General features: G+C 43.1%; 2 protein-coding genes across 2 annotated transcripts in view; both read right to left on the bottom strand.

Moving 5' to 3' along the window:
- LOC143490901 (tubulin beta-4B chain) overlaps positions 1–101 on the bottom strand; it is a 3125-nt gene extending 3024 nt beyond the window's left edge. The window contains exon 1 of the mRNA XM_076989458.1: positions 1–101. This exon is cut by the window's left edge and continues 110 nt beyond it. The gene's annotated coding sequence lies outside the window, so the exon portion shown is untranslated.
- Positions 102–11243: 11142 nt separating this feature from the next.
- On the bottom strand, positions 11244–14072 carry LOC143490910 (5-hydroxytryptamine receptor 3B-like). The gene is made up of 6 exons (XM_076989465.1): positions 13967–14072; positions 13621–13790; positions 13123–13256; positions 12788–12998; positions 11967–12164; positions 11244–11624 (listed from the first exon to the last, which is right to left on the bottom strand). The coding sequence occupies exons 1-6, from the start codon at positions 14056–14058 to the stop codon at positions 11368–11370; spliced, it is 1062 nt and encodes a 353-aa protein (XP_076845580.1). The 5' UTR covers positions 14059–14072; the 3' UTR covers positions 11244–11367.
- Positions 14073–14103: the final 31 nt, after the last annotated feature.

Below are 14103 nucleotides of genomic sequence, written 5' to 3'. Positions count from 1 at the left end.
ACGCCTACACTTTAGACCCCTGCAGCTCCGGCACCGTCTCTAGTCAACTGTCTGCTCGAGACTGCGCGCTCCTGTCGACCCCTCCCGTCTCGTCGCCACGCCGACGCTCCCGACGGTGCTGCAACATGACGTCATCTCCAAGACAACAACGCTACTGACACTAAAGGGAACGTGGCACAACAGAAACCACAGACTAGTGATGGATCACTCGTCAGTGGACTGATGCATGGATGGCGACAACACAAAGACGTCATGAAGAGCTTCTCACAAACAAGGGGCCCTGTGAGTGAGTGAGTGAGTGAGTGAGTGAGTGAGTGTGTGTGTATGTGTGTGTGTGTGAGAGAGAGAACAGTGAATTTAACTTGGGCAACCAGCACAGAACTTTTGAAGACTGGCTGATGTGCTATTACAGCTATCACCTCATAATTTAAATTGGCATCACAACTTAAATTAAATAGTGCATTTCTCAAAACAGTTAGTGCAAACAGCAAAACTCAATGAAATACCTGCAAAAGCAGATAATTCTGTTTTTGCAAATATTTAGGCAGAGTTGCCAACTTTTGAAGATCGCTTAAGTGAGATTTGAACTTGGAGGAGGTGGCGAACGAAAGGTGTTCCCGGGGGTGGGGGGTGGGGGGGGGGGGGGGTGTTGGCGCCAGAGCAAACTAGTAACTCATTGAATCATAGATGTGGATCAGAGGTAAATAAACTAGATTTTTTTTCAACGTGAGATATCAGAAGTGTGGCGTGAGAGCGTGTGAAAACGGTCAAATGCGTGTGTCTCACGTTCAACGCGTGAGAGTTAGCAACCCTGATTTAGGTCAGTCAATTTGTCAGTGCCATCAGAATATCTAGTCTGTGTGCCATTGCCTATGAACAAGGCAGTCAAAATACTTAGTCATGTTGTCAGTGCAACTATAAGTCACTGTAAGTGGGGGGTTGACATATTTGGCTAAAAAAAAAGTAAAAAAAAAAAAAAAAAAAATCTCAAATGTAGGTCATGGAATTCACTGGGTTATATTCTATCAACTCTTATATTTCCAAATATATATGTGTCTTGTAGATTTTTCCTTGAATTTTACATTTATTCACTAGTTTACTGTCTTGGTAACTAAATTTGTCATATGGTGTGACATGAATGTTATTGTGAATTAAATTAAAAAGGGATATAATGTAATAATTGTGACGGGCAGGGTGAGCGAAAATAAATGGAAGCGATCACGCCAAGTCTCAGGGAAATAGGATGGTTTAATATGTAAAGTGCGCAAACCAAAACCCGTGAACTGATCCGAATTAAGGATATAATAACCAGCAGTCAACTGGTACAAAGACAAGACATATATAGACGAACAAACGACCCTCAGGTGAGACGGATCGCGGGCTCCGCCCACCTGAGGGACGAACACAACACCACACCCACAGGACAAGCTGCTGCTGTAGACGGGGGCGACCAGTAGGGGGCCGCCGTACCGTGACAGATCCCCCCTCCAAGCCGCACTCCCCTCCACCGGCTGTGCGGCCTACAGCAGCAGCACACAAAACAAAGGGGCAGGCAGGCAGGGACAAGGGACACACCCCCTGTAGTCCCGGAGCTGAAACACAAAACAAACACAGGTTAGCTCACCTACCTGGGCGGGACCCTGGACCGACTGGGCCGTCCACAAGACAAAACCACGCCCCGGTCGGTCACAGGGCCCTCACGCCCTAACCGGCCTTAAGCCGCATAGCCCCACAGGTGCGAGGACGGCGGGCCACGGCTCCATGTCCGTCTGGGGTGTATGTGTGCAGGTTACCTCCCTGGGGCGTGGCTGAGTCACCTCCTGGACCTACCTCCTCCCGGAGCTGGCCCCTGCCTTCTGCTAGGGGCCACCCCAGCCTCCTGGGGAGTCAGCCCCAGCCGGGGCCTGACTTTACGAGGTGGACTCCTCCACCAAACCCAGGAGCGCCAGAGACCGAGGCCCAGAGCACCCTTCTCGCGGGCTGGGGAACAGCCCCCAAGGGCCTCCTGGTCACCCCGAGCAGGAGGGAGGATCTCCATCTTCAGCAGGAGCTCTTCGGACCAGAGCCCTATCGTCCCCAAACATCCGGGGGCCCCAGCCCTCTAGGGAGGGGCTCTTTCCGACCGGGCTCCGGTCACCCTACAACATAAGGGGGCTCCTGCCAGCTGGAGACCCCCACAAGGTCCAGGACTGCCACGATCCACCACCAGGGAGAAGCACCTGCACATAAAACACAAAAAGCACACACACACCCACACACACCAACACAAAACACATACGCGCACTTACCCTGACCATCTCGGCACCCCGCATCCGGGGGGAGGGGTCTCCATCTCAGCAGGAGGGGACACCAAACAACTCACCTGATGCATCAGGAGAGGGGCCCCTACCGGCTCCGGAGAACACCCTCGACTCCCTGGTCAGGGCCTCCCTTAGGAGCGACGCCCTCCGTGCCACTCCCCGTGGCACGGGACCATCACTGGTCCACCCCCACACACACACTCAAGGGGGAGGAGCATGTGTGGAATTACACACAACAGTTCACAAGCACGCTAGGACAAAAACACACAAAGACTAGACAAAAGCACGGTGGAAAACGGCAAACGGACAGGACACACACATGCGCGCTCTACACAAACAGTGGTGACGCGCCGCTCAAGTTCGCAGTCGCTCCCCACATAAAACACTAGACACACGGGGGAGCGAGGCGACCGTGACGAGCGGCGACAGCGTCACACACAACACATCCAACAATTAACACACGCGAGCGCCGCACAACGTTCCATGCATCCGTTCACTGACACACACACACATGCACACACAAGTGACCACACAACACGAAGAGCCCGACCGGGGACGGTTGCCCTGGTCACCGCCGTGCTGCACACACACACAACGTTTCAGCACGGCGGGGCTCTTCAACAACAAACAAAACACCACGCAGACAAACACTTACCACGAGACATGACCACGAACGAAGGAAAAAGCAAAGGAGACTGGCGGCTTCCGAAGGTGGCTGGTTATTCTGTGACGGGCAGGGTGAGCGAAAATAAATGGAAGCGATCACGCCAAGTCTCAGGGAAATAGGATGGTTTAATATGTAAAGTGCGCAAACCAAAACCCGTGAACTGATCCGAATTAAGGATATAATAACCAGCAGTCAACTGGTACAAAGACAAGACATATATAGACGAACAAACGACCCTCAGGTGAGACGGATCACGGGCTCCGCCCACCTGAGGGACGAACACAACACCACACCCACAGGACAAGCTGCTGCTGTAGACGGGGGCGACCAGTAGGGGGCCGCCGTACCGTGACAATAATGTAAGTCAATTATCCTGATTCTTTATCATTACTATTTAAAAGTATACCATTTCTCATGTGCAATAATGTAACCTTTTGTATTAATTTGCTTCAACACTCATAAGAAGACTTGTACTCATAATCTTTCAGTCGCAGAGCTGAACGGAGATGGAAGAAGGACAAGCTGCAAGTTTCACTCCAAATTTTAAAAGACTGTAGACGTTCCTATCAACACACTATCAAGGAAGCTAAGAGAGAGCATCTGTCGAACATTATCATGGCAAACCGTCATAACCCACGTGTGTTATTTAAAACCATAGACTCTGTTCTTAAGTCTCAACAACCCACCTGTCTGGAAGCTTCTTCTGAACTGTGTGAAAATTTTATGCATTTTTTTAATAATAAGATTGCCACTGCAAGAGCCCTGATCACAGCTCCTGCTTCTGACCCATCTGACGCTGCCTCTTGTAAGGCTGTGTTTGATAGGTTTGAGCCTGTGACATTGTCACACTTGGAGCATGTAGTGGGCCTTATAAAGCCCTCAGGCTCTTCCTGTGATGCGGTGCCTCCCTACTTTTTAAAAATGGTTTTTCCGAGTATAGGACATCATGTCTTGGCCATTATAAACAGCAGTCTGTCCTCTGCTGTCATTCCCATGAGTTTTAAACGGGCAGTAGTTCAACCCCTGCTAAAGAAACCTGGTCTTGATCACACCCTATTGACTAATTATAGGCCCATCTCCAAACTGCCTTTTATTTCAAAAATTTTAGAGAAACTTGTTTACACCCAAGTAAAATCTTTTCTGGATGAGCACAATATCCTGGAGATTTTCCAATCCGGTTTTAAATCTTTGCACAGTACAGAGACAGCACTGATTAAGGTTTGTGATGACATCCTACTGGCTACGGATTCAGGTGAACATGTGATTCTTGTCCTGCTTGACCTAACTGCAGCGTTTGACACATTAGATCACAACATTTTAATTTCTCGGCTACAGCACATGGTGGGCATTTCTGGCAGTGCACTACAGTGGTTTCGGTCATATCTAACAGACAGAACCATGTGCATATCTATTGCTGACTGTGAATCCTCTGTAGCTCCCCTGTTATATGGAGTTCCTCAGGGCTCAATTTTGGGACCCCTCCTGTTTTCTCTGTATTTGCTCCCACTGGGTTCCATTTTAAGAAAACATGGCGTCTCTTTTCATTGTTATGCTGACGACTGCCAGATATATATACCTTTAAAGAGAAACGATGCATGTTCTTTTAAAGCACTGCTTTTATGTCTTGAGGACATTAAAGCCTGGATGGCGTTAAACTTTTTAAATTTTAACGAAAAGAAAACGGAAGTGATGGTATTTGGTCCTAGTGGTACATGCAAAGCCCCCCCAGTTGACTTTGGCCTTTTAACATCATATATAAAGCCAACAATCACAAATTTGGGTTTTAAGATGGACAGTGATTTTAAATTAGATAGGCAAATTGGTGCAGTAGTGAAGTCCAGCTTCTTCCAGCTGAGGCAGCTGGCAAAGGTGAAGCCAATCCTTACACGGGAGAAATTTGAAACAGTAATCCATGCTTTTATTACATCTCGGCTGGATTACTGTAATGCACTGTATTATGGAGTTAGCCAGTCCTCCCTCAGTCGTCTTCAGTTGGTTCAGAACACTGCTGCCAGACTTCTAACTGGAGTGCGTAAGAGGGAGCACATAACACCTATTCTGGCCTCTCTCCATTGGCTGCCGGTGCATTTTAGAATCCGTTTTAAAATTCTTTTATTTGTTTTTAAATCTCTAAATGGACTTGCCCCACCTTATCTCTCTGAGCTCCTCCAACCACACGCTCCCAGTCGGTGCCTTAGGTCAGCTGATCAGCTTCTCCTGAAGGTGCCAAAAGTAAAACGTAAGCTCAGAGGGGATCGATCTTTTTCAGCTGCTGCACCGAAATTATGGAATGACCTTCCAATGTATATCAGACAGGCTTCTTCACTGTCCATTTTTAAGACTCATCTTAAAACCTACTTTTATTCCTTGGCTTTTAACCCAGTATGAGACTTGTGTTGTTATTGTTTTAATTGTGTCATTAGTAATTTTAGTAGTATTTTAGCATGTTATAGTTGCTGTTTTTTACCATATAATTAATAATCTTGTCTGTTTTTACATTTACTACCTACTCTGTAAAGCACTTTGACCCAGCCGAGGCTGTTCTGTAAAGGGCTATACAAATAAAGTTGAGTTGAGTTGAGTATACTTCAAATTAATTTGTGAGTATCTTGTTATAAAAGTACCAAAATTCATGTAACTATTGCTGACACTATTCCCCATCAGCCACATTGTTGAGTTTATGATTAATTATTTTCAAAATTCTGAGTGTCACACCAAATTACATGGTGTCTCGCCATATGATGAATCATGCCACACAGCAATCTGTATGCAAAAATCTGCATTTACCAAACAACCAAACTTGGTTTGACAAGTGACTGAAATAATTTTTAGTTACAGCAAAATCACAAAATTGTTGAAGAACAGTGAATTCTACTCAACGTAGTGAACAATGCTTATAAGGCATTGACTAATCCATTTACCGTATTCATTAGATGTTACACTTTTTATTCTAATCTGCTGAATATTGGTTACACAAATTCTAATAATCTTTGGTAAGTCATTGTACTTTATATTTAATGCATAAATTAATTTTGAAATGAGAATAAGTAAAACAATGATCAAACAGCAAGCTGATATTGTATCATTAAAATCTGTTAAAAGTGTGTCATCTCTCGTCATCTAATGAAATCTGTCTCAAACTAAATAAATAAAGGGAAACATTTGAGTGACAAAATGATGCAGTTTAACATGGATTCAGCTTGAAAATGGGATAGCAGGGATTCACCAAATTGAGTTGGTGTAGATACTAAATGTGAACAATATAATCATATATTATCAAAATATGTTAAAATGATAAAATATTCAACAAACTATTAACTATACGAATGTATCAAGACCATTATTTATGTATTTATGCACAGTTCATATCATATAGTGTGACAAAATGATCATATGGTGTGACAAGAAAACCCAGTCACACTGTCACGTTGAGGACCCCGGCCCCTCCCTTTTGGGCGTGTGTAAACGTTGTCCACATGCCTTGTCTGCGTCAGCGGAACTCCGTGGTGATGGCTATGTTGTGTGAATAATGTGTCTCACCTGTGAATCGTTTCGTAATCACATGGGGCTAATGTGGTCTGTCTATTTAATGTGCGCTCGTGCAGTGTCCTGTGCTCGTCGTTGTCTGAGTCTACACGTTTTGTGTTCATTGTACATGTTTCTCGTGCGCTGATTGCGCAACACAATATATCAGTAAAGTGACGTTTGCTGAAACTGGAGGATTCTGTGTCTCGTCCTTCTCGCCGCACCCATCGTCACACACACACCTTATGATGATGTGTCACACCATATGATGTGGCGCCAGAGCGAAATAGTAACTCATTGAATCATAGATGTGGATCAGAGGTAAATACACTTGATTTTTTTTCAACGTGAGATATCAGAAGTGTGGCGTGAGAGCGTGTGAAAACGGTCAAATGCGTGTGTCTCACACTCAATGCGTGAGAGTTAGCAACCATGATTTAGGTCAGTCAATTTGTCAGTGCCATCTGAATATCTAGTCTGTGTGCCATTGCCTATGAACAAGGCAGTCAAAATACCTGGTCATGTTGTCAGTGCAACTATAAGTCACAGCCAGTGTAGACTGTATATTCTGATGGAAACTAGCTAAGCTTTGATTTCAAGAACGCTGCACATTCTGTGGTATATCAAATGAAACAATACATGTTACACACAAAATACAAACTTACACAGAACACAAAGTTACACATCACTGTATGTGGGAGACTGATAGAAAGAAATTGTACTGGAATCAAATTTGTACAGTTGTCACGTTGTGGGGGGCCCCCTGCCGGTCGCCCCCGGTTACAGCGGCAGCGGTCCTGTTTTTGGTCACGTGATGTTCGTCCCTCAGGTGGGCGGGACCCGTGATCCGTCTCACCTGAGGGTCGTTTGTTCGTCTATATATGTCTTGTCTTTGTACCAGTTGACTGGCTGGTTATTATTTCCTTAATCTGGATCTATGTCACGGGTTTTTGGTTTGCACACTTTCTATTAAACCATCCTCTTTCCCTGAGACTTGACGTGATCGCTTCCTTTTTAGTTGCTCACCCCTGCTTGTCACAACAGTAATATTGTTTGCACTGCAATTTGTTGACAAAAACAAATCTGATTGAAATTCAGAAAAGACAGACAACTGACTGGAACAACAAAATTAGAAACTTACTCTACACATTCAAAACAACCTGAGCATATCCAGCCTCCTCTTGTTGAGTGTGAAAATGGAACCTCTGCTACCATGAGCTAGTCTTGATATCCTATATGGTATAAGAATGCAAAAATGCAAAACAAAAAATTAAATACAGTAACATATCAGAATGTATGTCAATGTGCAGCATTACAGCAGAGAGCACATTTCTGAATTACATACACGTTTTCTCTATGAAATGTTTTTCAACAATGATTGATTGTTCTTCCAATATTCAGGTGCAACCAGCTTCAGCCATTGTGAGACCATGATTTACATGAAAAACATGGTCCACAATTGTTGCCCTTATTTCACTGTTTTGTCCCCTCAGCCTTACACCACACAGTCTTACCCATCTACACAAATCTTACCCCTCTACACCAGTCTTACCCCTCTACACCACACAGTCTTACCCCTCTACATCACACAGTCTTACCCCTCTACACCACACAGTCTTACTCCTCTACACCACAATCTTACCCCTCTACACCACAGTCTTAACCCTCTACACCACAATCTTACCCCTCTTCACTACAGTCTTACCCCTCTACACCACACAGTCTTACTCCTCTTATTGGCTGTTCACCCCGTACATTGCCTCATGTTCTATTATGAGACTTTGTGATACTGCAGTGTTTAGCATCTATAAATTTTTGGCAATTACAGTAAAGGTTCATGAGACGCACCTCTGACCTATGGTTGAGACCACTGGTTGATCTAAACCTTCACAAATTCCCTTTCTTACTGTAACTGAATGTGAACCTGCAAATAATTTAATCAAGTTAGGATAAAATTATCAAAATGTAACAACAAAAAAACTTTAGTTTTAAAGTAGGATATCACATTGTCTTGCACATTCCATGTGAGCAACTATAGTCATTTATTCATTCCTGCATTAATTCCTCCATTTATTCATTCCTGCATTAATTCCTCCATTTATTCATTCCTTCCTTCATTTGCTGCCTAATAAACTATAATGGGTGGACAGTTTATCCTGTACAACTACAAAACCAGTTTTCATTTATCACTTTTCATTTGGAATGGATGTGAATTTTGGGAATTGGAGTAGGACATCGTGTGGGATGACAAAATGTAAATAAAAGTTCCAGAGGTGTATAATCCAGGTTCAGAAAGTAAAAGTCCTCACCAGGATTTTGCTCAAGCTTGCTAGATTTTCTAATTAGCAATTTTTAGTAAAATTAGTGGAATCAACACAATCCAGGAAGCCTGAGCAAAATCCTGGTGAGGACTTTTACTTTCTGAACCTGGATTATACACCTCTGAAAAGTTCACCTTAAACCAAATAATACATACAGCCCAGATAGGAAAACAAAACTGTCACAAATCAGCAGTGAAAAAAAAAATTCTTCTACAGGTCACACCTCGATAAATCAACACCATCCAGCATAAAGAGCTGGAGGGACAGGTACAGACAGGCAAAGTCATAAACAAAACTACAGGGCACAGTGTGACAGTGGCCAAACCACAGCAAGCCTTCTGCTCATACCACACACACACACACACACACACACACAACCCCACAAATGCACACACATACACATAAACATACACACAAATGTCATTGCAAAAATTACCACCTGTCTGACGTGTGGTTATATTTGCTTTTATTGAAATGTTGGCATCATAGTGTCTGAGTATATAAACATATGTACATGTGTGTTTTTCATCATTTGACTTTTGAAGGACATCTCTTGGTGAGTCAGTTACAATTCTTCTAATATGAATTTCCATATTCAATATGTAATGCTTATTTTGTGTAAAATCTTTCTAATACATTTTGCCCATATATAATGGCAAATATTTAGTGCTGCATTTTAGATTGTGCAGATAATGATTTTATGACCCTTGGGCAATAAATTTATATGCTTGTATATTCAAATTTGTTGAGAGATATCTGCTTTTTTACTCCTTTTTTACCTAATGTAGCTTGTAAGAAATGCTTTCTGGAGTGTTATTTGTTATAGAAATTAATCATATTATCAAACACTATAAAATAGCAGAGACAAAAAAAATATATATATATATATATAAACTCTCTTCTTCTTTTTCTAAGCCACAGTGGACATGAATATTATGCTTGCAAATTTATCTTCAACTGTCAATCAAACTGGTTTCCAGTACTTCTATAATCAGACAACCAATGCTGACCGTAATGAAACTGACTGGTGCAGTGCAGCGTATTTCTTCCAGAATTTCATCGAGATTCTTTCAGCTGTCATTGGTTTCCCTAGCAACATGTATGTGTTGTACCTCCTCTTACATGGAGGAGTTGAACTTTCCACTCCTGACATCTTCAAACTGAACCTGGTTGTACTGGACACGCTCTATTGCTTGTTCCTTCCACTGGACCCAATATCCATTTACCTCATAAGCAACAATGACATCTATCAGTATCTCATCTTTGTGTTTGGCCTGAACGAGATTGGTGCGCCTCTCTTACTGATCTGCATATGCCTTGACCACTACGTCGCCGTGGTGCATCCAATCATGTTTATGAAGCTCCGCAATGGGCATCATCGGTTGGTGGCCATCATCCTCGTGTGGGTGGCAACCCTGACCTACTGTGTCTTGATGGTCATGTCCACCATCCAGCAAAAGGACTACATCTTCATCGTCCCGTTTGTGGCTGCCTACCTCATCATCCTCTTCTGCAATGTTTCGGTAATGAGGGCACTCAGGCAGAGTGGACCAGCCAGTCGTGAGCTGCACCCTGCTAAGAAACAGGCATTCCGCACCGTCTTTATGATCTTCATCATCATCACCATCAGCTTCTTCCCAGTGGTGGCCACCTACCCGTTTGGCCGCATATTGCCCAGTATAGCTTTTGAATGCTTCATCTTCCCCATCACCTACTCTTTCATCATTTTGCGAGCCCCTCTATACGGCCTCTTCATTCTCGGCCAAGCTCAAAAGCTGCCCTGCATGACCCCTGAAGACCCCGGAGACGCTGGCAGCCTCTGTCTGTGCTGCTGAAAAGAGGCCACTCGCTAGGATTGTTATGTCAACTCTCTCCAACTCTTCATCAACTGCTGTATTTTTTGTGCATTGTTTGTATTGAACCTCATGGCTCTCTGTCCCAGTGCTGAGGAACTGCTGATGCTCACCTCAGGAAGACCAGGAATACCTCAGGAAGACCAGGCATGTCCAAGCCCGATAAAACCAACAAGCAAATATGGTGAGCAGCAGTGTCCCAGGACTGGGACAGAAAAGCACATGGTAATTCACCCAGGTGTAGATAATTACAAGTAGAATCCTTAAACAGCACATATATCCTATTACTGCTTATGAGAACTTGCTCTGCTATAGAGTTGAATCTATTGTGTGTCTTTAAACCATAGATAGGGGCTTCTGTAGCTTTGTATTATACACATTTGTCCACATTTGTGCATGATGGACTTCAAATGTTCAAAAAGAGTGTACAAATAAAGTGAATTAAGAACTGGGGACGAAGTTAGCAAAGCAATTGTTCTTTTTTTATTATTTTTTTGAAGTTACCGATGTTGAGCTTGGGTCAAACTTATTATTCACCATTGCAAATTTTGCTTTTACTCATTTACAAACTGGATAAATAAGGGGTGTTACCATCCTGCGATTTGATAAAAGGTTGAGCTATTTTACAACTGTATTTTCTGTGTACAGTTAAGCTAGCCTCTCAGGAACAGTGTTTGTTAGGTGTTGATAGGTGTATCCAGTCATGTGCTCAGAGTCCAGAGCAGTGCCAGAGACAGCACAAACACGGCCAGAAAGAAGGTGTAGATTCTGAAGCACAGTCGGTCTACTGCCTCCATCAGGTGAAGTCTGGAACTGCGCTGAGCATTATTCCAGTTTAGCATCCTCAGCTCCTCACTTACAACCTCTAACTCTTCCCTCAACTTGTCAGTCATGCAGCCCCACCCACACTCACCTAGTCCCGCCCTGCCATTGCCCAGAGCAAATGATCTCCTCAGACCTGCATGAAACAGGAAAACAAACAAATTAATATAACAACAGATTTATGGGACCTGAGTTTTGGTGTATATTGTAAGTGCCATTTTGTTTTTCCACAAAATGCCCAATTTCTGATTTGGAGCTGTAATGATATGAGCATTAGTACATTAGTATTAGTATTAGACTGTAATGATATGAGCATTAGTACATTAGTATTAGTATTAGACTGTAATGATATGAGCATTAGTGTTCTGATGAAGACAGTGGCAGACCAACAAGATTATGAGTTTCATAGCCGCTTTAACAGCAGGCAATTATAAATTATATATTATAAATTATATATATGTAATATAACCTTTAGTACCTCTGCAGATGCTCTGTCTGTAGGCATGATGATGCTCACTAGTGCCATCTGTCTGTAGGAGGTGTGGATACACTCTCTGTACGATTCTTTCTAGTAGAGTGGAGTGTGTGTGAGAGTCTGGCTGCCCTAGTCTCAGCAACAATATACTCTCCCCCATACTCACACACAGCAGTACAAGACACACCACCAGATACACACCTACACACACACACACACACAAACACACACACACATACACATAAAATAAAACTATATATATATATATATTTTAAATATATATATATATATAATATTTTAAAAAATATTTTAAATCTCACATTTAAAACAACATATTTACAGGTTACACAGGATGTATATACCAAATAAAAAAAAACCGGTATATGAGAAGTGATATAGTACATGAAAGGATCTATGGTCATGTAAAAAAATAAACCAAAAAAAAAAAAACTTCTGAAATGATGGTCATATATGATTACTGTAAATCTTTATATAGGAATGAGTCCAAAAACAAATGAGAATACTTACTTTTGGTCTATTAAATCTTGATTTAATGCAAAGGCCAAAGGTGTATGTGTGCCTTTATCTGCTGTTTAGTGAGTCACCCACACACCCACAAACAATCTCAAGGGCGCACCCTACCCATCACAGGAGTTGTTACACCCTACCCATCACAGGGGTTGTTACACCCTACCCATCACAGGAGTTGTTACACCCTACCCATCACAGGGGTTGTTACACCCTACCCATCACAGGGGTTGTTACACCCTACCCATCACAGGGGTTGTTACACCCTACCCATCACATGGGTTGTTACACCCTACCCATCACAGGGGTTGTGTCCCGGAACGGTGGCAGAATGTCGGTGATGAGGAAGAGGAAGACAGTGTAGCCAAAGAGCAGCGTGGCCTTAAAGGGGATTCTCTCTGCACAGTTGACTGGCAGGGCAAACGCGGCCACATCAACCATCATGACCAGAGCACTGGGAACCATCAGGTTCAGCACGTAGAACAGACTGTACCGTCCCAACTCCACCTGCAGAGGGAGCAAGAGGACAAGAAAGATAATGCAAGAAACTAAAAAGGAAGAAGAGGGAAGGTGGGTAGAATGAGGGTAATAATATTGATCTGCTGTTTTGTGTGTGTGTGTTTGCTTATACCTGAAAGCAGAGATGTGAGTACTGTTTCTGGCTGTAACTGAACACTTTAATCTCCATTAAGTCCCATTCACCATGAGGTCTGTTGTCAAATGCAATTTGCCCTCTAGTGTCCACTTTTAAAATCACATCTTGCTCTGCAATGCATATCAACATAAACATATCAACAGAATTGGCTGTAATTAATATGTAATGGAACTGTGTGGATATGAGGATCGGTGTTGTAATAGTATTCCAAAAAAAGATTGTTTGCTAGAACATGTTGTTAATTTCTGTCAAATAGTTACATATAACCTAATTCATAAACCTTCTTCATTGCTGACTAAATGCAGTTCTTATTCATAAACATATGTAAAAATTGAACGCTCATTCATCATCAAACACCATGTGAGACCATAATCTTACTCTGATCATAATCATAATCTTACTAACCTTACTTACTTCATCTCTAACGTGTGTATGTGTGTGTGCATGTGTGTGCATGTGTGTGAGAGTTCCTACCTGTGTGTAGCAGTGGATGAAAGGTGATGTTGCATTGCTGCTGGTCGAAGGGAAACAGCACCATCCTCAGGTCACAGTGCAGTGTGATGAGCAGGTCCTCCACCCGGCTCACCCATCCGCTGTGCTCCACCCGCACGTAGACCTCAGCGTGCTGCTGGGAGACACTAATACTGTACAAATACACAGATGCACACAAACACAATACACATGCAAACACACACACACAAGCAAGCACACACACCAACAAAAATTATGACTTGCCTGAGAGTCTTGTGGACCCACAAATAACAGGCCATAAATAATCTTAATAGATTGGAGTGATGCATCACCAGACCCCTCAACTTACGCCTCTTTAATGTTGATATCAGGGGACCACAATCTGGAGGACGGCACCGTGAAATACGGCAGACCGTCATACAGCATGGAGTCCCATAACATAGACTCATCCCTCCATCTCTACACACACAGACACAAAGATGTAGA

Source organism: Brachyhypopomus gauderio, unplaced genomic scaffold (genome assembly GCF_052324685.1).
Source record: "Brachyhypopomus gauderio isolate BG-103 unplaced genomic scaffold, BGAUD_0.2 sc67, whole genome shotgun sequence".
NCBI classification, from domain to species: domain Eukaryota; kingdom Metazoa; phylum Chordata; class Actinopteri; order Gymnotiformes; family Hypopomidae; genus Brachyhypopomus; species Brachyhypopomus gauderio.
The sequence above is the reverse complement of the archived record's forward strand: the minus strand, read 5'-3'. Positions and strand labels throughout refer to the sequence as shown.